The sequence below is a fragment of the Camarhynchus parvulus genome, chromosome 2, assembly GCF_901933205.1.
Source record: "Camarhynchus parvulus chromosome 2, STF_HiC, whole genome shotgun sequence".
Lineage (NCBI taxonomy): Eukaryota > Metazoa > Chordata > Aves > Passeriformes > Thraupidae > Camarhynchus > Camarhynchus parvulus.
The window spans coordinates 115521800-115548964 of NC_044572.1; the positions used below are offsets into that span (position 1 = coordinate 115521800).

The 27165-nt window shown below is 40.4% G+C and overlaps 1 protein-coding gene across 3 annotated transcripts in view; it reads left to right on the top strand.

Moving 5' to 3' along the window:
• The first annotated feature begins 11643 nt into the window (after window positions 1-11643).
• The window catches only part of NKAIN3 (sodium/potassium transporting ATPase interacting 3), a 338372-nt gene continuing 322850 nt past the window's right edge, over window positions 11644-27165 (top strand). For all 3 annotated transcript variants that reach the window (XM_030967335.1, XM_030967318.1, XM_030967325.1), the window contains exon 1: window positions 11644-12006. In XM_030967335.1, coding sequence (XP_030823195.1) covers window positions 11953-12006 — 54 coding nt within the window. In that variant the 5' untranslated portion in view covers window positions 11644-11952. The remainder of the gene's footprint in view (window positions 12007-27165) is intronic.

The window sequence follows — 27165 nt, forward strand, 5'->3', positions numbered from 1 at the left end:
TGCCAGTATAAGTATTTGCATTGCCAAGCAATGAGCTAAATGAGAGAATGGGTCCACTTCAAAGTTCACTCAAAAGAAAAAATAGTCATGATTAATTTTAATCCAGATTAATTCAAACTGTTTTGCTGCTCAGTAATGAGAAGCCTCTGTCAGCCTAAAGCAGAGGGCAACTGAGAGGGCAAATGAAGGGCAAGGCTGCTGTTCTTGGCTTACACTTCTCAGAAATGCAGTAAAATGTGATCCTGTTCTCAAATGCCCTTAAAATGACACTATTATTCTGTTCTCATTACTCTACTTCTGTCAGTCCTCACTTGAGGTCTTTTTAAAAGCATTCATTAAGGTGTTTTTATTGGCCCTTGTCATCTGAAGGGCCAATAATTTGCGCTTTTCTTCCTGGTTTGGTGCTACCAATGTTCAATAACGGAAACATTTTTATTGACAATACATAACACAGAAAATGTACTTTGCATGGAACTCTCTTTTCAGAGGAACAAACATAGCATAAGCTTCTGAATGGACAAATCTGAACAGAACATCTCTAGCACGTTCAGAGATATTGGTCTCCTGGGAAGTACCTACTTAACCAAAAAGCAAGGACCATTCCTTTATATTTATCTTCCAGATATGCACCTAGTCTACATGAGCACAATATTACTGGAATCAGGAAGAATGTGGATATGTGGACATAAAAAATGTGGACATAAAGAATGCGGATGTGTGGACACAATTCTACCACTCAGATTTTAGGTGCTTGGCTTCAAATCCTGTTCCAAAAGAAAGATTAATGAGCGTAGTCCCTCACCCAGAGAAGAACCTGATAAATAAAAAAACAGCAGCCTCACTGTTACCATTTTCTTAGTAATTCTTTTTCTGCAAAAAAAGAGCTGATCAAAGCTGATAACATCTGTACATGACACCAAAACATTTAATCTTATTTTAGAGATTTCTCTTAGATTTTAATGTTTAATATTTGGAATACAAGAGTACCCTCACAGCTAGACTCCAGAGTCCCTGTGTGTCTCCAGCCTGGCTCTCATTACCCTTCAGTTCTTCAAGGCTACCAGAAGCCTTCACAGGCATGAAGAATGAACCACGAGTAGGTCAAATTCATACCCAGAAGTTCACTGCAGTTTCATTATGCTATTGTTAAGTTCCATGTTCCTGCTGAAAATATGACATTTTCTATTGAACATTGACATTTGAAAATTTAAAACTAACATAGTACATTTCTTCTGAAATATTTGACTCTTGAACAAATGACAGACACATATATTTTAGATTTCATTGGCTTTTGCAGAAACATTATGCAAATTGTTATTTGCTCCCAAGTTTTAACACCTTTTTTGCTTTACTTAGGTAAGTGGATAAAGAAAAAAAAGTATGAGCTGTTTAGAGTAACACCACAAAAACTTCTCTGAAGTTTACTTTTTCATGTTTACCATGGAAAGGCTCTTTGAGACATTAATTAAGACCCAAAGAGAGATTAGTTAGTGGAACACAGTCTCTGCCTAGAAGTGTTGTATGTGTGTATCACAACATATCAGGGAACTTTTGAAAGGATAAATAGCAGACTCTGATACTAGACATGCAAATATGGCCCTCAATCCATTTTTAAAATGTGATATGAAAATCCACTGCAAAAGGCAGTCTCAGACAGAAACACTGAAACATTCTAACCTCTATAGCAATGACTGCATCTGTATACAGCTTTGTTAACTACAGTATTAAAAATGATCTGGGACTCCAGTTAACAGTCATTGTTGTAAATTTGTTGTGGTGCATTAAAGAATCTGGCCCAGTGTGTGTCACAGTTGTTTAATTCATCTAAAGTTGGCAGGGTTTCTTTTTACTTAAATATATTCACACCCATGCAAGCTGTTAAATTGGAATTACTCTTAAGGGCTTAAGCTGAGCTGCAGCTGCAATGGCAATGGGGGCAAGGAAAGGGGGACTTGCACCACTCCCTCTCCTGATGCACAAGACTGAAGAGGTTGCTCCTGCCACTGTTGGGTGGCCATGTCTTGGGTAGCCTTTTCATTTATGGATAAAAATCAGGTATGGAAGAAAATATCCTTGCAGCTTTAAATGAGTAAATGATCATCTATCATCACAGCCCTATTCTCTCTTCTGCTAGAACAAACTCTCCTCATTAGAGCTGGGAAAAGTATTTGCAGTAAAGCATTTATTCAGAGAATGTAACCTTGTATTTTCTGCTTTTTCCTATTGAAATTTATCTGCAAACCGTCTGATTTTTATGTGCTGTCCTAGTATTCTGAGTTATTCAGTGAGTTCTTTATGCAGCTGCATTAGAGTTTATGCACTGCTCCTGAGCTGCTCACTCTGGCCATTTTTCTCAAGTATGAGCCAGTCATAGTTTGCTATTTGTTCAGTGGATGATTCAAGTAAATTTCTTAACATTGCCTTCATTTTCTTTTGAACATCCTGGAGGACTGTTTGACTTAGGGCAGGATCTGTTGCCTAGGGGCATCCATGCTGTCCAGAGCCTTTGTAAACTATCCTGGCTGTCATGATGGCTCTCTATCTCTGACACATTTCCTTCCCTTTGCTACTAGTGCTGTCTTTATGTTAGAATTTTTGACAGCTTTCTATAATTCAAAGGGACTTCCTGGTATTCTATAGGGTCCTGGTATTGCAAGTATCTATGTGTCATCCACTTCCCTTCATTAATTTGTCAACTCAGATTAAAAACTCATTGTCTTAATTTGTTTTTCCAAATGGCTTTGGGAAAGTTGTTTTAGAATCTCATTCCTTTGTTGGCTGGAGTCCTTCTAATTCCCAGCATAGAGTCATTATCATAATACTGCTTCCCACATTCTTCTTCAAATCCTGGGACTGCAGGTTTCTTTCCTTTAAGAGCCCTTTAAAAGCAAGTGCAGAGCTTGATGAAGTAGTAAAAAGTTCCAACAGTGTATTTAACTTTAAGCATGGGGCTGTAACTTTAACAAATGTCGAATGAATACAAAACTATGAGACTACATTACGTGTGTTAAACAATCAACTAGTACCCAGCTTCTCAGGCAGTATTGGTCATCCAAGAAAAAATTCATCAGCACCAACTTCTTGATCAGTGTATAGATACATGATTACATTTAACAGTCAGAGTGTGTGCTATCGAATTCTGGAACTGCTTCAGCTTCCATTCAACCAATGTGTTATTGTTATCCTCCCACACTTTACAGCTTTGCTTTGTCATGGAGAAGACTCAGCTTATTTTTCTTTATGCAAACTAAGTTTCCTGTGTAAACACTTGACTCCTGGAAGTGGCCTTATACAACTAACAGATATTAACAAAGATGGTAAAATCATCATCATAAGTGGTAACATGTATTGCCAGTATGTATGGACATCAAAAACTAGGCTTATGTACTGGCAATTCAAAGTCTACAACAGAACAAGTAGGTTACAGAAATATATCTGCAATGTGTAAAAAATTAATAGATAAAACCAAGAAGGAGTGTATTTACCTCCTTGTGCCTCATAGATCATTATCATACAAATCCATCATTATGGACTCTCTGTGAAAAATTGTTAAAAATCTCTAAAATTTCAAGGGCTGGTCTCAGACAAACAATGAGTCTGAAGAAAAGGTTCACTTTGAAAAGTAGGTAGATACTTTTGTTGTAGGCTTAAGGTTATTACAAGCATCACATTTCAATGCAATGTAGAGAACTAAGTTTAGGAGCCTAAGTTCTGCACATTGGTACCAGTAGAAATCTTGGTAGATAAAAGTCTCTTTAGTTGTTTAACAGATTAGAGTGGAGAGTGCCTCTCAGTTTCTCCCTTTCCTCCAGCTTCTAGAGGAGGACCAAGCTTTATTCACCCCATAGGTAATCCACTAAGCATAACAAAGAAGACCCTATCTGTAAATTCTATGTAAGTACATATGTGACAGGGAATATTGTCATTTTAATATTAATTCAGATATTCAGGGACTAAATTATGAACTCAGCTATGGAAATTGAAAACTGAAAATGTATTTATTTCAGAGCTACATATAATTATATACTTCTAGTTTGCCCTGTCTATTTTAAATTACTTTATGCAAATCTAATTTTCAAGGATTATGTATAGAGTAAAATTAGATGAGCCCTTAAAAAGCTAATATAATATAATTGTGGTATTATTGTGTGTGTGCATAGTGTGTACATAAGATCTAGATGTTAATTAGTAAATCAGGCTGATTTAACAAACAGAAATTTATTCTGATGAAAAACTGAAAGGAGAGACAATTACATCCTAGAAAGTTATTGTTTGTAGTATGAGCTCACTGAAAGGAAAAAAAGAATTAACATAGTGGAAAAGACTTCTAGAAAAAAAACAATAATTAAGCCATGTACACAGGAATTCATTGTTACCAGTATCTAATCTGATGCCTCTTCACAAAAAGACACAAGTTGTTTACCCTGACTGTTGATGGTGTAATGGTAAGGCATTTTTATGCAGCCATATCTTCCACTTGGGTCTATCACTGCATTCCACTTGACAGTAATGGAGTCAGAGAAATTTGCATCAGATGTGTGTGCAGTTCATCAACCCTTCTTTTGAGGAATACAGCTGGCTCCAGAGGGTTAAAAATTCTGTCAGTGTAACACCCCAGTCACTCAAACCTAGGACTAATCCAAGGTTCTTTTGCTTTGGGTAGATGCAAAGGAGAAAATTCCAACCCAATATTCTTGAGGTTAAAATACACAAAAGCTTACTGGCAAACTACTGACAGTTAAAGAACGTTGGCAAAAGAGTAAATACTACAGTGACATCACTTATCACAGCATAGACTTATCCCATTGAACGCAGAAAACCTTAAAAATCCATTAGATGTTACATTCTGTGAGATGACAGAGGAAGAAGAAGAAAGGGAGAAAACCAGAAAAGATGTAGAAAAACAGGCATATAGCTACCATCTCCTTGCTTCCAGTGATGTGAAACTCCAAGGTGAAGGTGGGGTTAAAGGACAATATACTTGCCTTGTAGTGACACTTCTTAAACCTTTTTGGCCCATCTTGGGCCTTCCTTCCAGGAGGGACTTCCAGTCTCTCAGCTACTCATGGACTGGGTGAGGCAAAACTGGGGCTGCCTCCAGTGAGCCATAATTGACAGACACTGTGTGCATGGGGGATATGGGGAACAGGACAGCCCCTCACCAGAGCAAGGTCTGACCCACCCCCTACCACATATTCCAAGCTTCCAAGAAGTCTTGAAACAGATTACCTTTTCCAGCCTCTTTTTCATTGACAGTCAGCCAATGTACAGATTTCCTGAACCAAAATTCCCGTATCTCCTCAGATGGACAGGCTGTTCAGAGGCTTGATTCAAATAACAGTCTTGCACTTTATGTAAAAAGAAAACTTCAGGCAAAATATTTCTGCTTCATAAACATAACAAAAGAAGGGTTTTTAAACTACAAATATAATAACTGTAATTTAGGTAAATTTTGTTATTTAGAATGAAGTGGGCAAGTCAGCTTTGCCTTTCTTATCGAAAGCTGACATTTAATGCCTGAAAATAGATGGGAAATGAGTGTGAATTACTCAGAGAAAAATGCTGCCGACAACAGAAACTTTAGAACAATTGCATGGAAAAACCTCTCAGCCTACCTTCCCAGCCCTATTCAGGCCTTAGCAATGTGTTCACAGCTTCCCAAGCCCCCACTGACTTTAGTGGGAGTTCGAATGGATCCAGAACGGGAAGTACTGCCCACATTTCCCACTGTAGCAAAACCTCTGCAGTGACCTGTAGTAGTTTATCACTGGTCCCCAGATCCAAAATCTCATTCACTGGGTCACAAAAGCTGAGCAGAGCCTGAGTGCAGCAAATGTCACAAGTATTTCAGACCAACCTAGCATCTAAAATCCTTGGTTGTGAATAACACAGCTGGTATCTTTATGGTGCCATCTTTTCAAGTCTAACACAAAATCCTCAGTAAGCAAACAAAAACAACCCATTCTATACTCCATTTCGTATGCTACAAATTCAGCTTTGTATTTTGAAGGACTTTTCTATATAAATATGTATGTCAGTTTTCTTGTCAAGTTTTTCCATATTAAAATTGAGGCTTGTACCAATGTTTATGTACAAGGAATGGTTCAAAATTGATATTGATCTGCAAAGAGAAAGCCTTATAGTGTCAGGATTTTCAAGTTCCAATCCTGGCCCTACATAGGACGCCCCAATCAGTCACACCTGAGCGATTGTCCAGACAGTTCTTGAACTCTGTTAGGCTTGATGCTGTGACCACTTCTCTGGGGAGCCTGTTCCATTACTCACCCTCCATCTGTGTGAAAAATCTTTTCACACAGATATCCAACCTAAACCTCCCCTGACTCAGCTTCATGCCATTTCCTCAAGTCCTGTCACGGAGAGTGAAGAGACAAACATTAATATCTTTATATTTAAATATATAAGGTTTGTATTTAGATTTGTATAATTTACCAGCTTTTTGGTTCCTGCAATTAATATGGGAGACAGTTGTAAAGAACTTGTGCTTTATTCCAGTTTTTCTGTTCCTAGCTATGGGGACATGCATTATGCATTGTACCAAAACCAAAAGAGAATTAAAAAAAGGTAAGAAGAGCTAAAGACAGAAAAAAACAAACCCAAAGCTGAGCTGAAGTGTATCACTGACAAACCAGAATGAGTTATAGGGATTTAAAACACTCCTGTTTTTAAAACTGCTTTCATACTGTCAGGGTCCCAGAGGTCCTGCCTGTTCCTGCCCACCCCCTGGGCTCCCCCAGCCCTGCCCACAGCCCAGGACCCCATCTCAGCCCCAAAAGGGCCATCAGTCCCTGACCCAGCATTGCCTCAGCAGCAGGGCTGATCTACAGCTCCCCACAGCTTGGCCTCCCCAGGCACAAGCCCAGCCTGGGCTGATGTCTTGTGTCTCTGACACTGACCAGTTCCCATTCCTCTCCCCATGGACCCGCCTAGCCACTGAGAGGCTGTGCCTCACCACGGTCCCCCACACTGCGCCTGATCATTTAAAACACTTCTTTAAAATAAAAAAAAAAAGCCATTCACAATGAACATATATTTTCATTCCATAAAGTACTTGCATTTTAATGAAGAATGCAGTTTCCTAGCAGCAGGTGTTAACATCGAAATGAAAAATTAGATCATTATATTGTGTATCTGCTTTCAGAAGGATAAATTGAAAATAGGATTTACTAAAAACACTGATAATATCTTGAAACCTTCATTTGTCTTTAAAGCTATATTAAATTTCATGGGGTTTCTAGTTTGCTTGAGGTATTTCAAGGCTGCTTGGGGAATACACAGTGGAATGTTTTTCTAAGCTATCATAACTGTAAGTCTGCCTGAAGTGTGACCTGTTGATAGCTTTATGGAGGTGTGTTTGGATCCCTGTATCCTCCCTCATTCTGGGAAAGCTTGAAAAGCAATTACAAAGCTTCTGATTCTCAATCTTTCTGGATCAAATGCCAAAATGAAAGGTGAATTCTGAGGCCACAAGAATCTGTTCTTAAATTCTGATTCTGCAGACCCTAAATGTATCTGCCTAATCTCTGCCCAGCATAAAAGGCTATGTATTCTTGGTGTTAAAAATTAAATAAATACACAAATTTTTCCAGGATTAGGATTATCCTTTGACACTGTTACGTTTTTTCATCACTAATTTCCTCTAAGTAATATTTGTGATGAAGAATGGAAAAGTCAAACTATGAAGGAAGGGTTTCTGCTGTCATCTGTGATTATTACTTTAATCCAATGGGCGGAGTCAACAAAATGCACCTCCTTAAGGACAGGTCCATAGCAGGATAATTTGATGCAGGCTGAGGAAAACTCCAGGAGAGACAGACAAGTAAATGCTCATTAGACAAATAGTATATACCATTAAAGTGCAACAAGGACAGTCAAATATTATGAATTTCACTTTGTCCTCTTGAAATGAGGTCTTTTACTGATGGTTTTTGTTCTTCAACCTGAAAATTTTCCTATCTTTGATTCTGAAGATAACCTAGCAAGGCATAAACCTATAGGAATTAGAAGTCTCTATGACATACTTCTAATATCTCTTATTGCTATCTGTCATGCTGTATTTCTATGAATGTGAACAACCTTGGTTTTCTGCTTGGGATGCAACCAGATAAGAAGGACAAATTTTGATGTCCTATGATTATAGTTTTAGCATAGGAAATCATACACTTATGTGAGGGTATGACCACGGGTACATAGACATATCATAAAGCTTTTGAGGACATGCTTTCTTTTCAAGAGCACTGAATTTGCATCCATACAGCATGTCTTGTTGGGCATTAAGAGAGTCCACAGGGCTCTTTAGAACTTAGACCATTTTTTCATCTACTTGGCATGCATGGTGCTGAACTAGGGCTGACTTCATTATATAGCTTGAAATTACTTTCTATGGTTACTTGACTATCAGCTTCTATACCCAATTCATGGATAGAAAAATCTGTAAAATACAGTTCTTCCTATTTGCTTTGCACATGATTTTATTCTTATATTGCGTTTTCTGATATGTTCTAGAAATTCTATGCTTTCTCATAACCATAATTCATTTTAGCCTTCTTCTGATCCAAGTTCTTTCTCCCATACTTCTCTTATTGTCCAGTGCTTTCAGCTACAGTGCGGGGTTATTTTATTATTTTAGTTCCTTGTGTTCCTGTGGAAATCCTGCTCAACAGCATTCTGTTGTGAATTATTTTTTTATTTGTGAAACCTTATACTCTGGGATAATTCTTATCACAAGTATCCTTTTTGGGGGGTGGGGGGGGGGGTCAATTTAGCTAGAGGACATAAATAACTAAATGCTTCAGGAACATGGGAAAAAAAAGAGAAAAATATTAGAGATTCATAAACCTCTAAAAAACTTTCTCTGACTTGTCATGATTTAACCCCAGCTGAAAACACAGCCTCATGCAGGTACTCACTCTTCTCCCACCCTCCCTTGATGTGATAGGGGAGAGATTCAGAGAGTAAAAGTGAGAAAACTCATGGGCTGAGATGAACACAGTTTAATAAGGAAAGCAAAAGTCATGCATACAAGCAAAGCAAGACAAGGAATTCATTGACTATTTCCCATGGGCAGTCAGGTGTTGAGCCATCCCCAGGAAAGCTGAGCTTTGTCATGTGTAACTTGGGAAGAAGACAAATGGTATCACTCCAGATGTCCCCCTCTTCCTTTTTCCCCTAGCACTCTATGCTGAGCATGATGTCATATGGTAGGGAATATCACTGGGGTCAGCTGGGGTCAGCTGTCCCAGCTGTGTCTCCTCCCAACTCCTTGTGCACCCCCAGCCCCCCTGTTGGTGCTGAGGGGTGAGAACAAAAAGGCCTTGAGGGTCTGTGAACCCTGTTCTGAGGTGACTAAAACATCCCTGAATTATCAACCCTGTATCAGTGCAAATCCAGAACACAGTCACATAGTAGCTAATGTGAAGAAAATTAACTCTATTGCAGCCAAAACTATCACATTCCCCACTCCTGATTCCCTAAGATTTAGCTGCATCTCAGAAGAGCACTATTCTTGGGAAGAAATAGAGGAAAGTTATGGACCTCATGCCATTGATGTAAAAGCAGGGCCTGAATATGGTGAGAACAAGTAAAATCTCTTCAGCTCTAGCCCTTGGCATTTCATTGATCTGGTTCCTTACCCATCCTGCCATTCTTATTATTAATCTCTGTATTATTTGGTTTAACTAAAAAGATTTTGTAGTCTACTAAATACTTCAGTGAAGGCCAGAAAGATGATGCTTACTCTAAGTCTTCTCTATAGAAAACCAGTTATCCATAAAATTTACCAGCTCACAGAGCTTGGAACATTGTATTTTTGGTAACTATCATCTTTTCAGTTTCCTTTCATATCTTTGGGTATCCACCCTTCCAAATATATATGTTCTCAGAACACGTAACTTTAATAAACTTCAGCCCCAGGTAGAATTTTGTCTTAAAAGCCATACATAGAAATATAAATCTCAGGTGGTTTTATTAAAGTTTTGTATACTGTGCAATGTGGGTTATATTTTGTGCTCCTCAAACACATACCTAGTCAAATACACATCCTGGATGAGTAGAATCTGCTTCTTACTTCTCTTCCTTTTGCTCCTTAGGTTTGGTATTTAAAACTGTCTTAATGTTTTCCTACCTAAAAGTGTGAAAGAAAAGGGTAGGAAAATGCAGCTTTCCAAATCTAATCTGACACAATACTGTTTTACAGTTGTCTTGTAGTTGTTTGATTACTGTCACTACTATTTAATATACAAACGAAGAGCTGTATGTAGTTGCGGGATACAATACTGTGTATTTCACAGACAGTAATCAGGTAACTCACTAAAATGCCTTGTAGAAGATAGGGTTTTAGTTTTGTGTTTTGTTTTTGGGTTTGTTTGTTTTTCTTTTTTTTTTTCCCCCAGGGCAAGCTTCAGTGTTTTGTGGCAGACGTCTCTGTATTGTGGAACAGCAGCTGGTAACAGGCTGTAGGAAAGTGCTGTCTGGTAAGTGGAACACGCCTTCATGCCTGTAAAAAATAATCTAATTTATCTAGACTTTGTTGGAGAGGGGAAAAAAGAAAGTAGCCAACATTTCATCCACACATCATCCCCACGCCGTATTTTTAAGAGACGGTGCGTGTATTCGGATTTATTATCCCGCCCCAGAAAATCACTTGTCTATGACCAAACGACATATAGAGATGTAGGGAGCGCAGTATCTCCACCGATCCTGCTTCTCCCAACTGCCCCTGGAGAGGCCCCTGGAGAGCACTGCTTGTTCATCCATCTCTTTGTACGCTACGGACTTGGCAGTGCTTGATTAACGCTTGGACTTGACGATCTTAGATCTTTTCCAACCTAAACCACTCTGCGATTTACCATTGCCGGGAGCGGTGACTGCCGGAGCCGGGTCCCTCTCCCCGGAGCCCATTCCCAGTTCCCACCCGCGAGGGGCAGCAGGAGCTGGCGGGCTCTCCTGGCACAATGGCGGTGCCAGGAAGGGAAACCCCTTCCCCCAGCACGGCTGGTGCGCGGACAAGTAGGGGACGGAACATCCCGAGCAGCATCCTCAAGCGCTGATACACTCGCCGCCCGCGGCCGGGGCGGCGGGACGGGGACAGGCTCACTGGGTACCGCCCGGCACCCGCTGGCAGAGGGCACCCAGCCGCTGCCAGCGGGACTCCCAAGACCGGGCTCCTGGATGCTTCCCTGCCCCCGGAGCCCGCTCCGACCGCGGCACAGCGCGGGCGGCGAACAATGGCCCGCGACCGCCCCGGGCTGCCCCGGCCGCCACACGGCCGAGCTGCTCCGGGCCGGCCGGGCTGCTCCGGGCCCGCCCCGCCGCTCGGCGGCCGCCGCCTCCCGCTCCTCCCGCTCGGCCGCCCGAGTCCCTTGAACTTTCCCCGGGCGCTCGCAACAAGCGGTCCACGCCGGGCTGCCGCTGTCCGCACAGCCCCTCGCCGCTTCCGCCAAGTTGCCCCCAAGCACAGCCTGCCCTCGGAGCCTCCAAAATCCCCGCAAACTGCCCGCCCCGGGACCCCCGGCACGGCGCCTGAGAAAAGCCCGCCGCCGCCCCCGCTCCTCTCCCGCTCACACCTCGCACAGCTCCCGCCCTCCCTCGCACGCCCACCCGCGCCCCCCGCCTCCCCACCCGCGTTCCCTCTGCCCACCACGCCCCGGTCCGCGAACGCCCACCCCCGGCCGCTGCCCCTTCCCCAGAGCCAGACCCGGGCGGACTCCGCTGCCGCCGGCTCCCAGCCCTGGGGCCGCGCCGACCCCTCCGCGCTACTTCCCGCCGCCGGAGAGAAGCCCCTCCACAAAGGAGCGAGGCAGCAGGAGGCGGGGGATACACGCACGCCCGGCCGCTCCGTCCGGATGCGGTGAGCCCCAGGCTCGCCTCCGGGGCCGCGCCAGTGCGGGAGGGAAGAAGCGGAGCAGCGGCGGCGGCGGCTCTCCGGCTGCCACCATGGGCTGCTGCACGGGGCGCTGCACGCTGATCTTCCTTTGCTCGCTGCAGCTGGTGAGTGCCGGGGCACGCTTCGCCTTCGCGGGGGTGGGCAGGGACGGGCGCTGTCTCCCCCGCCCCGGGCACGGCCGCCGGGGGTGCGGAGCGGCGTTGGCCCGGCCGCGGAGCTGTCCGCGCCCGCCGCCCCGACGGCGCGCCCGCCCCGCGGCCCGACCCGTGAGTTTTACGGTGCGGTGCGGCGTGGGACCGGAGCGGCCCCGTGGCTGGAAGACGGAGAGGGCCGGCTACTTAAGGCCGGTGCCGTGGCGCCCCAGCCCGGGCGGCTGCCAGCGCTCCCCGCCTGAGGGAGAGTGGCTCCCCGCCCTGGCGTTGCTTCGAGAAGGGGTCAGTCCCCGCTGGTTCCGGGCAGGGCTCTCCCCGTCTGCCCAAAGAAGAATGAGGCTGACGGTGCCCCCGGTCAGCGCCCGCGGGTCGGCGCTGGGGCCGGACACTGCTGGGCGCTGGCGGCGCGCTGGGAAGATGCGGGGACCGGGATCGCCACCTCTTTCTATTTTTCTTAACCTGTGTAAAAGCGGCGTGTGCCGGCCCTCTCCCGTGACTTTTCCTGGGGTTCCTTTCGTCGGCTTAAGTATTCCTCAGCGTGGATTTGAAACAACAGAACGGTGCCGCTTCTTCTCTTTGTTTAGTGGAGTTGGCATATTTATTTTAGAGAAAAGAGTTGTTGAGATAAATCACCGCCAAACAACAATAATCCTTCATCTGGCTCATTAGCAGGATGATAAAATAATGCTCTCCCCTTAACGGTAGTCCCTGGTCCCAAGAGTGTTTTAAAAGATTTTTCTCTTTTCTAGTGACTCAATGTCATCATTTTGCCACATGATCTCTCTTAATATGAGTGGAGTTCCTTGTCTGTGTGTGTCTGTAAAGAAGGAAAGTGGGATGCATTTAGTGTGTGTGTGGGGGGAGTTGTTTGTTTGTATTTGTAATCCTTTGCTATCTTTCTATTTTTCTCTTACAGCACTTTGAAATTGCTTCTGTTTCAGAGGTAATACTCTAAAAGTAATTGTACATATTGCATTTATTTGAAAATCCCCTTTCGTTTTCAAGGCTTTGTGCCAGGTTCTTAGCCTGTGTAAACTGGTGTGTCTCCATTGTTTCCAGTGTGAGCCTGGACCTTATTCACATGTGAATAGAGTGATGGACTTAGCATGGTATAAGTAACTCAACGACAGAACCTTGCCCAGAGACAGAGGAGGCATATGATTTGCACTCCTAGTGTAAGGAAAGTGTTCTGTATACATTGCTGATATTTTATATTTCTTGTTTTGTATCAGTTTTAGGCTAACGACTGCAGCAGAATTGCTCCTGATTTACATCATGCATGTGGGAGGGGAAACAAACCCTATTTCTTCAAATATATCTCTTTGCCAGTTATGAGGATTATAATAACTGTATTTACTATTCTGTGGAATTACTGGGAGTCTATAAAAACTGAAGGAAAGTGTGAATGACCACCATAATCTGTAGAGAAATGCATAAAAAGTCTTTCAGGAAAAGAGTAGTGTTTTATAAAAGACCTATGAGATGATATAACAACTTTCAAAAATTACTTCAATGCATAGTTTTTTTCTGCTGTTCTTATATATTTTATAGGGATGTTCTACTGTCATATCTACATCTTTCAGGTGCTGATAAATGTCTGTATGGCAAAAGGCTGTCATTTTAATTTATTTTCATTTAAAAATGGAAGTATTTCTATTCAAGAAGTAATCTAGTAGATATTATGTCCTGGTTCCAACCAAGATGTGATTAATTTTTTTTGCAGTAGTCTGAAGGGGACATAGATACCTAGGACCTGGAGGTTATCCTGTACTACCTCACATTGTTTCCAGGGGTGGAGGAAAAGGACTCTCTTCCAGGGAGAATGGTCTCCTTCTGTTTGGGGTAGTGTGGCACCAGTCCCAAGCTGGAGAGAGTGGTGGGGTGGCCCTGGTTCCAAGCCAGGGGGAGCTTGGCTGCATGGCTGGGATCTGGTGGGGCTGGGGCAAGCATTTTCCATCCCTTTAGCATGCTTTTGATATCAATGTTGTTGATGTTGCTGTTCCTTTTCTTATCTCATTGCCGTTTCCAGTAAATTGTTCTTCTCTCAACCCATGATCTTTGCTTTCTGTGCCTCTAATTCCCCTCTCCAGGCACCTGTAGGGGGAAGGAAGAGGGGGTTGAGGGAGAAGGGAGTGGCAGCATGATCTGGGAAATATTAGTGGGAGAACTAAATTGGGGAGTATCATTCCTGAATCACAACACATGAACTTAAAGCTCAGATGCTGTCCATGATGTCCGTGGTGGTAGTGTTCAGTTTATATACGGAGAAGTTAACACCACATAGAGTTTAAATCTTTTCCTAATATCTTAGAGGTGGTGAATATAAAACATATGCAGCAAAACTGCATCCCTGGAATTACTCTCATTGAAATTTATTTTACATCCACTTTGCATCTGCCTATGGAGGAGTGATTGTAGACAAAATTTAGATTAAATCTTGCAAAATCCAAGCACTTGTAGCGCTAACTTGTAGAATTTCAGAAGTACTGATGATTTCTATGACTTCAGGAAAAAACTTTTAAAAGGAAACATAGGGGTATATATTTTAAAAGAAGTTGTTTACGTTAGATGTGTTCTGGTCATGTCTGAGGAGGGCCTGGCAACAGCTCAGGCTTAGCCTTAGGATTAAGCTTTAGATATTACCTGAGAAAGAAGTATCTAACGAAATACAGTTGGCAACACCTTTCATAGCATGTGTGTGCTTCTCTTCTGTATAAGATGGAAAGTAAAAAAGCCAAATCCCTGGAGACATGTTCATAAACAAGATTTGCTTCTTGTTCTAAAGAAGAGTGCACTGTTCAGTGTCTTTAAGGCACAGTTTCTTCATTCTTTAAAACTTTAGTATTCTCTAACTTTTGCCTTCTTTATCTCAGTAACATAGAAACATTCGAGGCAAAAGTGAAGAGGAAAACTGTTACTGCATTACTGTGAATAAAATGCCATTTCTCTAATGTTAACCCACTAAGTGTGTTAACCTCAAGAAGATTTGCTTGTAATTTTCAGTGCTGTTTGTCAGGGGATTTTTGACATAAAATGGCAATAATAGTATTTTCAGTTATGCTTTAATCCATGAAAGTGGAGGTTTTTGGCTGACACCTTTTACTTTTTTATAATGAACACATTTAAATATTTCATTCAGTAATCCTAAGGACAGTTTGTAAATAGTTCTATCATTTAATAATAACTTCATTTGTAAATGGGAATCTATATCATTATGTGTAACATAAGAAAAAATAATGGAAAAAACCCATTGAGATGGAAGTGTAGGTGGCACAGGTTCAGGAAAAGCTCTTAGTCACTTTCAGGGTTTTATTGTACCCCTTCAGGTGGATTCTACTTCTGAAAACCAAGGAAATTTTGTGTAAGGAGAACTGCCCCACCATCATCTTGCCCCACCACCCCTCCTTGATCTTTCACTGTTTTGCTCTTCCTGACTGAAGCCTTGTCATATGCCATTGCCAAAGGTGTCTGAGCAAAGAACAATGAAGTGTATGTGTACATTTTTGTGCATAAATATGTCATTAGGATTATTAGGAGCTATGTATACATTGGGGAAATATATCATAAGGATATATGAATCCTTTGGATTGCAGCCATAATTCTTACTGATGCCACTAGAAGTCTGAGACATTGGCCCTGTCTGTACTAGAAAATTAAACCAGCTGGCGGAGATTGTGCCTGTGCTATTGCAGACACCATGCCATAAAACACTGAAAGATGAGAATGTTTGGCAAATAAAACAAATTCAAAAAATATTAAATTCTGGAAGGGGTAAATTGACAATGAATTACAGCAAGATTTAGCTGTGTGAATCCAATTGGTGTTAATAAATGTCACACAGTGAAAACCTTCATGCTGCTTTGAAAATGTGTTTCTGAGAAACTACCTTTGCAGGATAATGTTGTTTCAACACTTACAATAAATGGAAGTTTTTGGGATGTAGAAATATATAGATAAACAAACACAAAAACTCTAAATACAGGGATGGTGAATAGGATTTTCAAAGTGGCGAAGGGATGGTTGATGGAAGGTGTGTGACTAAGTCCCTTCATGACTTTGACAGTCTCATTTCATGTGTTTATTCTTGGGCTCCTCTGCACAGTGCTCATTCTGTAGGTCCTGATTTAGAAGTGTATAGTTTACCCAGTTATAGCTAGTGTAAAATAGGCTGTTCCCTACTTAATCTGTTATTTTCCAAACAATGAAAGTGTCAGCAGGCCACATGGAAAAATTATTCCAGTGGAAACACAACTTTTATGTACTAATGTTTTGTCTAGTGTTTGTTTGGGAAGGCAGTAGGTCGTTTTAACAGCCTAATCCCTTCTGATATTCAGAAGGTTTATATTTATGGTTGCCATTAATTATATTGATGTGTGTAAATCCTACATTTGGAGATGAGACTGTATCCATTAGAATGGACAATACTGTTTCATCATTTGTTACTGGACATCATAGAATTTCAGCAGTTGTGTGGGGAAGTGATATATGTATATATCATGCATAGATTTTAATTTTAAAATACTTTATAGAGTTGGATACTCTATGACTTTCACTCTTGATGCTTGTATGTTAGAACTGACAGATACCAGTTATTCAGTTAACAGCTCGGGATTCAAGGGAATTGATAAATTTGAGAAAGTAAAATCTTTGAACCAATAAATTGCTGCACTTTTTATGTTGCTAAAAGAATCACCAGCCCATTGATCTGGAGATGAAGCATCTGTCCACTGATAAGAGGAGGAAGTTGAGGGAGTGCCTGTTGTACTAGCAAGGATGGAGAAAGCTTGGGGTTGTAGCCCTGACAATGCCCTGGTTGCAGGATGTTGCACTTTCTGTTATAACAGCTGAGGTGGGAATGGTGTTTTCCTCTGATAACTCCTATGACATTCCCAAAACATGTGACCATTGCTGGTGGCTATACCTAGGAGGCTGATACACAGGGTGTATTGTTGCATTTAACCTTAACATTGGAAGTAATACACTGCACCCAGTAGAACTACTTGAGTTAAATATTTGCAATCCAAAAAATATATGGTATTATATACGTTTTAGGATCTCTCTCATCAGGAGCAAGATAGTAAAAACTAACACTGTTTTCCACTTTGTGTTTTTGTTTTATTTTTCAAAATTGTTGGGAGTTATCTGTTGCTAAAACACACATTCTGAGCTCATCAACACTGTAGGATTTAACCTCTCTATGCACCAGAAATTCAGCTTCAGAAGTGAAATCCCCTCCTGTCGAAGCTGCATGTAAGATTTCTTCTGGGCAGTGTTCCAGAATCAGAAATTCAAAACTTGAGGAAACATGAACTTTCAGAGCCCTCTGAAATTTCTGAACTGGGTAAATTTGTGAGAAGAATCATGCAGCTCTTGCTTAGTTTTAGACTCCATCCACCACAGCAGGCTATTTTTCTGCAATTCTTGGCTGCTCTATGGCTGAGGGACAGTTAATTGTAATATAAATATCTAATGAATGTATTTATAGTGATGAAGTGAAGGAGTTAAGATTTCAATGATAATAATGACAATTAATACACTGAAAATTTTGAATTATATAGCTGCTCTTCTTGTCTATAAGACCAGAAAGTTTTGTAAATAGTTATTTTAAGAACTTTCATTTATGCTGCTGATCTGCTTCTATTTCAAGATCTACTACATTCTACCTAGAACCCCATTCTTGGGACTAATAAACAAATGTGGTTTGGAAAGTCATTGGAATTCAAGATAGTATTGTTGGAGTACAAATGGAATTTGGGTAGGATTTGCAGAATTTGAATACTACGTAGGTTTATTTTTGGAGATTATGGGATTGATTGCACTTGCAGTTGTTTAGGTGGTGTTTAAATGTTGCCAATTTTGTGAGGTTTGGATCTAAGATAAAACCTTGTAAGACTAGTTAATCTTAGCTCACATTTTCAATCTGTATCTGACTTGGATCTTATAGGTACAAAGAGGCCCTTTTGGTTTTAGGACTAATTTGGTAAATTTACAAATAAGTAACAAAATCACAATCCCTTAATTTTTCAGGTAGAAGTGTTGCATTTTGGCCCCTCTATGATATGAATTTAATTGATTAGATGACCAAAAAGAGAGTCAAACCAGTCACATCAATCATTGGCCCTGATGTTGTAAAAGAAAAGTGAATGGAGGTTTTGTACTTCACTGGATTAGAACTGGAGTAAATTAATGTGTTCCATAATTGCTAAGATGATCACTTCTTGGATGTGCTTGGTGAAGCTGAGAGGCAAAGGATCCAGGATGCAGCATGGGGAGAAATTCTGATTGAATACTAGAAAAAATGTCATAGTGGGAATATTGGATCATGTTTTTGAAAAAAGTTTTGGAAACTCCATCCTCGAATAAACTCAAATTGAGCTAATCACAGCTCTCAAAACCTAATCTAACTGAAGCTTATCTGATGTCAAAATTGGCCCTGCTATGAATAAAGGTTTTACCAGATGACCTCTAAAGACTTCTTGCAACTTAGGTTATCCTTTGGTTATGTGATCTTACCAGTGCATAAGGAATAAAGTTCTTCAATTCTTTGTTAGGAGGGTATTTAAAATACGCAGTAATTTGAGTTATCTTGAAATAATTAGTTTCTTAATTGTTGTGTTTATAATGCAGTGGAATAGGCTTGATATGGCAGTAACAATTCTAGTATTCTGTTGTATCTATTAGTGTCAAACTTTGGAGTTTAAGTAAATGAGAAGTACCTGTGATTGCCTTGAGATTTATTATTTCATAAGTAATAATGCTGTGATACAATGTAGTATATCAGATCATTTGAACTCATTAATATTGAAGCAAAATATATTTCATTCAGTCAGTCTTGTAATTAATTGCTAAGGCAGTCATTTTGGGGCAAAAAGCCTGTTATTTCTGTCTGTACAGGGAAATGAACTGCATATTTTTGGTTCTAGATGACTAATATAAAGAAGCAGTAATAAGTTACTGTGTGGTTCAGGAAACTGATAACATGATATAGACTTTTTCACCTCTAGGTCAATTTTGAAATTCACTGCAGGTTAGATGAGGGCAAATGTCATTATGAAATGTTTATATTAAATGATATAGCCTCAGTATAAAAATGTCATCTTAATATAGAGAGTGGTCCTAATTTCCATCTTTTATGTTGTACAAGAAGGGTGAAGGTTGGTGGGCATGGCACCATGAAGACCAAAATGATGGTTTTGCCAATGTTTTCTTCAGGTCAGCTTATGAGGGGTGCTAGCATGATAGTGCAATGAAGTTTGCACCCCTGCCTTAGCTCATGCTAGACATGATATCTCTGTAAGCTTTATAACTGACATTAAATTAAAATGAAAAATAATGTCAATTGCATTGTTTTTGTGTAAATGTAATCTTTTTTATTGGTCAGAAAGAACATTTCTTACTGCTTTTTATTTAGTACAATTTGTCTTGAAAACAAAATTTGGGCAGTAGCAAATGGAAAGTGTCTCACTTTGAATCTTGAAGCAGCTCAGTTTTGTCCAAGATGAAACAGTTTTCTTCTCATCTCTCATGAGCAGTTAGTGCATACCTCCCTAAAGGGCATGCCAGCAGGTTTTGGATCAGACACTCTTACGCTGAGTGAGACTTGCAATTCCTTTGCACAGTTGTGCCAGCAGCATGGTGACAGGTTTTACTGTGTCATGGGCTGTTTTTTTTTTCTTCTGTGTGTGACCAGTGAAGTCTTTGTGTCTTGCTATGGATCTGTGCCTTTGGTAGGTCTGTAAAGGACAGTGGTAGGAGGCATTATCACTGCACTCTGATCTCAGGAACATACTGAGTGCTTAAGACCCTGGTAATGAAATGGTAGTAAAAGATTTTATTTTAGACCTTTTACTTTTTACTGTACTTCCTTATCATCTTGTCTTTCTTCAAACACAGCCCTATCTTGCATGTAATCTCAACTCAGATGGATTTTTTAATGCTGTGGTGATTTGGGATTTGTTCTTACAAGTTGCTGAATGCCCTACAGCTCTCATTAAAGTTGCTGAAAGTCATTCTTTTACATATAGGCTCTTTATAATGGTAGGTTCAAGCAGAGGCAGCAGTGAACCCCTTCCACCTGGTGAATGCCACTAGTACAGTAAAATAAAAGGAAAAAGGAAAATTTTCTACTGAATACAACAGCCCAGTTTCAGCCAGAAAAATATCCTTTACAGGAGTGAATGCCCCAAAGAAATAAAACTGAAGTTCTTCCATAGGTCTCTTCCACAAGTCTCTCTCTTTTTTTGTGTTCAGTTTCATCAGTACAGAAGTTTTGGCTGAGAGTAAGTATAAATATATATAAAGGGTATATGCTTGACAATGAGCCCAGTGGAATTCTCTGAGGAGGTTTTTGACACACACCAAAGGAACTACTGATATAGCAAAGTAGAATAATACTTAGGAGATGAAGCATGAGCAGGAGGATCCTGAAATGCTTTTATAGTTAAGGAGATTGTGGGAGCATGGGATGAAAAGTATAGAAAGGTGTATTTAGATGAGTATAAAAAAGTGGGATGTGGAAACCCTCCTTATCAGAGACATGAAAGTTTTCTCTGTGTGTGGGAGGAATTCCTGCCTAGGGTTTCACTGAAAATAAGATCGTAAGGAAAAGATTTTTATTTATCTTTTCTAACATACTGCTGCTGCTGTGCCAGTTTCTCATTATTCTGTTGTAAAGTTACTGTGTTAGAGTCAGACCCTTTGAATAAAAAATTCCAGGGGAGCAAAATCATATGATGATCATGATGTTTCATAGGGAGATTGGAATGACTGGCATGTTTCTCATCCAGCTCTAGTTTTTGCTTTTGGTTGAGCCTTGAATACTCTGTGTTCTCCTGGGAATGCTGCAACTTCACTTTCCTGCTGGCAGTTCCTGGAATCTCCTTGGAAAGTGCTCCTGGAGCTTAGGAGTGTTGAAGTGAAGCTCAGCACAAGTCACAGTGGAAATGAGTAGACATGTAAATCTGTATCGGCCTAGAAAACAAAACCAAACCAAATCAAACCCCCCCAAAAAACCTCCCAGTTAAATGTAGTTTCTTAGGTGGACTGGAAAGAGCTCATTTCTAAATGCATTTTGGAAACAGAATCCTGTTAGAATGGAGTGCACAGAAAAACATTCTTCTGGAAGTTTAGTCTCCATGATCAACGAATGAGAAGCTGAAGAATTCTAAAGCTGGAAACTATAGTGCATTATAGTACAGGAATAACATCACAGCAATATATAATTTCTTCTGCCAGTGAGCTGTTTATTTTTCCTGCTAAAAGTTTGTTGTGTCTTTCTATTGCAGAGTAAGCAGGGTGTTTAATTTCTCTAATATATATATGTTTCCTGAATTAAGTAGACATCACCAGGGTAAGTATGTTTATGTTCTAACTGGAACAGAAGCCTTGCTGCTCCTACTGATTGAATAATTTGCATCATAGAAACCTGAAAAGCCTTTGCATCCTCTAATGCGGATGGAGCTACTCAGAATACTGAAGATAGATGTCTTCCCATGGAGATCCCCATAGATACTGAAGAGTCTTTAATCAGACTATAGCCAGTGAGACTGACTATAGTCCATCAGTTAGTTTATAGTCATTTGTAAAACACCTGTTTTAGTGTCCCCACCAACATGGGCATTCAGGAAGCCTAAAAATTGCTCAAATTTGGGAGACATTTTTCTCAATTACCTCTGTTTCCAGTTCTTTAAGTTTGTTAGTCACAGATTTGTGCTCAGCCTCATTCTTAAACCCTTTCTGTTCACATCAACAGGAAATCTTGTCTCCAATGCCTAGCTGTGAAATAATACACTATTTCCATTTTCACATTCCTAATTTTTTTTTCTGGAGCCAAATAATTTGCTCCCAACTCTCCTCCCAGTTATTTTGGAACAACATCCAAATTTTGATTTTCATCTGTTTGTCATAGTGAGATTTAGACCCTGTTCCCCAAACCAGTCACCACTGTTAAAATTCACTTGTGGCTGTAAATGGGCCCTGTATATTTTTCTTATCTAAGTGTTTTGCAACTATACAACATAAGTTTTCTTTAGTTGTATAGTTGCCACAGTTATTTGTGGTTCTTCACATGTTGGTTGCACAGCATTATGAAAAGGTCTGGTTAGTTCAGAAAAGAAGGAAATGTGAACCAGAACGTGGTGATAACAGATAGATGAACTAGTAGTGCCATCAACTGTAATGCAGTTATTAGAACACTTGGAATGGGAGTGTTAGGAGGGACTGAAAATAATGGCTCAAGCCTGGATTTACAGTGAAAAATTAGACATATGAATGGCAGTAGCCTATATCCAAACTTCATTCAAATATCAGAAGAGAATACATTGAAATATATTAGATGCCATGAATGCCTTTAAGTTGTATATTACTAATGTATAATGTAGCCATAGTGGTTTGATGAAAGCCAGAGCTGACTGAGTTGTGCCAGAAGTAACCACAAGGTGCCAAAGTTTATTTAAATTGGATTGAATCATGAAGCCCTTCATTTCTCTCATTTCTCTAATATGTTTTTTTCATGACTTAGACATCATGAAGATGTGGTTTACATTTTAATTGTAGCCAGTTATAGTTAATCTGTACAACTGTAATCAATTGAATACACTGATGTGCATTCAGTTTCAAAGTGTAGCCGGTGCAGCTGAGAGGTGGTGTGCTGCCTCGCACAGAGGTAATGCAGGATGTGAAACAGCCTCACCAGGAGGGTACTGACACCCAATCAAATAATTTCATTGCAATTTTGTATCCATGAAAGGTTCCAGGTTTCAATGTTCAGTCAGTATGTGATAGTTACTTGTACTGAAAGCTGAGGAACTGTTTGGGCAGTGCCTTGTGGCCAAAAGAGTGTCTGGGTTAACCCAATATCTCCCTGAACTGACATTCTGGTATATTCCTTTGGGTTGTATTAATTTAATTATTTATTTTTTAGCTTTATTATGTATTTGGTTCTCTTGGCCTATCTGACCCATGAAATTCTTGGCTGTGTGAATTTCTTAGTTTTTGCTGAGATTTCTGGGCTGGACTGTACTTGGTCCACATGCCAGTCATGCTGGAGGGCTCCAATACTGCTGGGGTTTCACTATGTGTATTCATCTGTTGAGAAGCTGAAGTAAATATTGCCCCAAGTTCAGGGCTGGGTTTGCCCTTTTAGAGATCATTTGAAGCACACTGCAGCTGAGGTTGGTTCTGAACAGGATGTGTGTCTGAGATACAGCCTGCCTCAAGCACTTACAAAGCAAAACAGATAATGGAGTCAGAAAAACAAGCATGCAAATGTTTTTCTTTACGCTCTACAGAAAGTCTCTGAAGTCGTAGTTCAGGCTGGTTTTATGCTTGGTGGTTCTTCATGTTTCTACACACAGTTATGATTATTCCTTTTTTGATATTGGCCACGTGACTGTGGGCATATTAACACTTCAATACTCAAGATTGCCATATTTGAGTGGGCTCATAATTTGTAGGACACTTTTTATTTGTGTGCTCTTTGCAAAGTGGTTTAGAGGTACTAAAATATATTGCAAAGACAAAAATCTCTTTCTGTTTCAGGAGGAACATAGTAAGCATGGATTCTCTTCTGGAAAGATTATTTTCAGGAGGTGACAGATTTGAGTTGATCCCTACACAGTTAGCTTTCCTGCAGAATGAGACTTGCCTACATCTGCATTGATGGGATGCTTCTTTGTGGATTCCCCCTTGTGTTGTCACCTCTGGCCCTAGGCACTTGGAGAAGACAAGAGTCAGTCTCTGAAGGACATTCTGGATAACAGGAAAATAAACAAGTATCCCCTGAATACTGGAAGTGGCCATCTGTATACAGGGAAGGGACAGTTTTAAGTCTTCTGCTGATGGAAGCACTGCTCAATTTGTGCTAAAAGGTCCGTGAGTTCATGGTTTTGTTATTGTGATACTTTGTCGACTCATTTGCTCAATCCAGTTTTTGGTGACTGGAATTGGCTAAAAAATTACAGGATATTCACTGCAATAGCAGGAAGAAATCCAAATCTCCTGGGTGGCAAACCTTAATTGTTGCATTTTCTCTGAATGACAAATGCACATCTAATCCCAACTGTCTAGGCAGAAGAGTAATTTCCAAGGCAGCTCGCTCACATTCAATTCTCTTCCTCTAAAAGTGAAGCAATAAATTATGCTGGTGTTTAAGGGGTAATCTCTGTGACTTTAAAGAACTTAAACTATCAGAGGCACAGCAGTCTGACTGTGCTAAAAGCTGAGCACCTCCTCTATCCGAGTGAGTAACCTCATCTCCCACGGAGAGCAGCAGGAGCTGCAGGTGCTGGCATCCTCACTCAGTGGCATGACTGCTCAGAGGGATGGAGCTGGAACTGAGGCAGCTGTGCTCCTGGCTGAGCTTTGTGAGTGCAAGCAGTATTAGAGGGTGCCATTAGATGAAGTCACTGAACCATTAGGAAGCCTGCAAAAATGAGTACCCTCTTCTAATCTGAAAAGTGTTGTGGTTGAGAATATACCCACTGGACATCTCAAGGGAAGATTTCTTTCACACATAGTGACTCTATCAGGGTTACCAGCTGGCATTCCACCAGCATGAGACTTAGCCTTGTAACATTTCGTGGATCCCTACATCATGCTGAGTAGTGCTGGTCATCTATTATTAATATGCTCACATTTTTTGCTGGACTAAAAGTATATTATTTTCTTATTAAATCTTCCATTACTTTAAGATGCTTTTAAGGTCCGTTCTGCTCTCATTCTATTAGTTGGGAACAAAAGCTTTTCAAATGTCAGAAGTTAATATATGCTGATATCTGAATAGGCAAGAAAATACGTCCGATTCAGAGGCCATTTTATTATATAATGATATCTTTAAGACTCATACACTGTTCTTATAAAATATTTCCCTTTTTGCTATGTGAGTGCATATTCATACACAATTCCAGTTTTGCATTAGAAATATTGGATGCATGACAAAGTGAGACTTTCTCCTATAATGGTTATTATTTGGCATGCATAAAGAATTCAAAGAACTGTTAAGTTAGAGAAGTAGTATTGTGTTTGCTTACACAAGCTGATGGAGGCAGTGAAATGTTTATTCTGCTTGGAGGTGGCCAGAGGGAAGCCAGTGTGCACCTAGGAGCTCTGAAGTTAGTTAGCAGGGCGAGTTAGAGAACTCTCATGGCAGAGAAGACAGAATCTCAGTGCTGCATTAATAACATGCTGCTGATGGCCAGGGTCATCTGGAATGGTTTTGCCTTTGTTCCCCCATGACTGAGGCTCAGCACAGAGCAGATACTCAGAACTGTGTTGGAAATTGCATCATACTTTCTAGAGTTCCCCTGCAAATCTCTTGCTTTTTTGATTTCTGGAGTTCTGTTTCCTAAAGCTGTACACAAGACCTAGTGTAGAATAAACTTTCCCCTAATCATTTAGCTGATGTAGGCATCATTTTAAGTGTGCCATTTTTATTCTGTTATTTTCCAGATTGATTTTTACTTTACCAGTAATAATCTTAATGCAGGCATTGAATCTTACCAATAACCCCTCCTGCTTAGTTAATCTATTTCTGTCCTTCTTTAGGGAGCTTTGAACTATTTCTCAGAGCTATGCTCAAAAGTGAGTTTGTAGCCTTTTACTGCCATTGCTGCTAGTATACCTTGCTCGAGGCCATAGAGAAGTTGGGACAAAGCCAGGGAAAAAACTCAGGCTCATGTCTTAAGCACAAGATGACCATTCATCTTTTATAAGCTTTTCTTGTCTGATGCTTTCAAATTCTTAGAAAAGATTGCCTGGAAATTGAAGTGTTCATGCTTTTTCATAGCACAAATACAGACTTTTCCTTGGAAATTTTGGTTATGCCATGCTGGTGTGTTTACAAGTAGCAAGGTGTGTGGTGATGGTACAAATGAGGTCAGTATCCCTTGCTTTTTCTATTATTAGGTCATTCAAAACTCACTTTCTGTGTGTCTCTAGCCTCTATAAATCCATTAATATCAGTGGAGGTTTGGTCATTTATACTTGCTGAATATGAGTTTTAAAAGACAACAGCTGAATACTTAATTTTAAATGTTCTTCACATATTTGAAAAAATTGCTTTGATATTCAATGTATATTTAAAAATATTTCTTACCTCCATGTTTCAATAAAATGCTTTGTAGAGTTTGAGGTTATAATGGTGTCACTGGTAGTTTCTCATGCCATCACCAAGTCTTTAGGGGGTTTGTGTCTATCCACACTGTCTTCATTCATCCTTGTCCTATTTTGGAAAGTGTAAAGTTCCTCACAGTTTTTACAGAAGGCTATTGTTACAGGGAAGACTCAGATAGTCTGTAACTTCTGACCTTTCCAGAACATATTTTTATATCTCCTTGGAAGTAGCATGGAGGGATGATGATAAGGAAGTTGAAAATATGGCCAGCATACACACAAGTATGTTCAGGAAATAATATTACCTTCTTTAATATTGAAGGGGAAAAAAATCACAAAAATGATGGGATACAAAACCTATTGGAAATCAGTCAAATATGTTCACACTAATTTCAGGTTTTGTATTCAGCCATGCACAGTTTTCTTCAAATTTTTTGTGTTTTCCTCTAGTTTTTATTTTTTTGAGATCATTAACTGTGGTTTCTTAGAGTTGCTGCAAGAGGCAAAATTTAGGCTTCCCCGCTGTGGTTTATTGAAAATCTCAATCATAACATTGCATTAACAGAATTCTTCACATTTAGCACTTCTACTTGACAGGGTAGGAACTTTATTGTGGCTCGAATTGTTGTCTAAAGACCTTTCCAGAGGTGTGAGGAGAGACACATTATTAATGCTGTTGCTCACCTTTCAGAAGAAAGGAAGAGTTGTGAGCAAAAGCTGTAACTCAGGGCTGGAACCAATACATTCCACAGCATCATGCTAAAATAATGGTAGAAGGAAAGAAACCATAATAAATGGCCACCTTGCTGATAATGTAAGACAAGATTCTTCAAATACATATAATTTGGGTTTTTCTCTCAAGGAGTGGTAAGAACTGGGGCAGTGGGAATATCACAAAATCATAGAATTGTTTGGGTTGGAGGAGACCTCTGGAGAGCTTCTTGCCCAACCCACCAAGGCAGGGTCACCTAGGACAGGTTACACAGGTGGGTTTGCAATCCC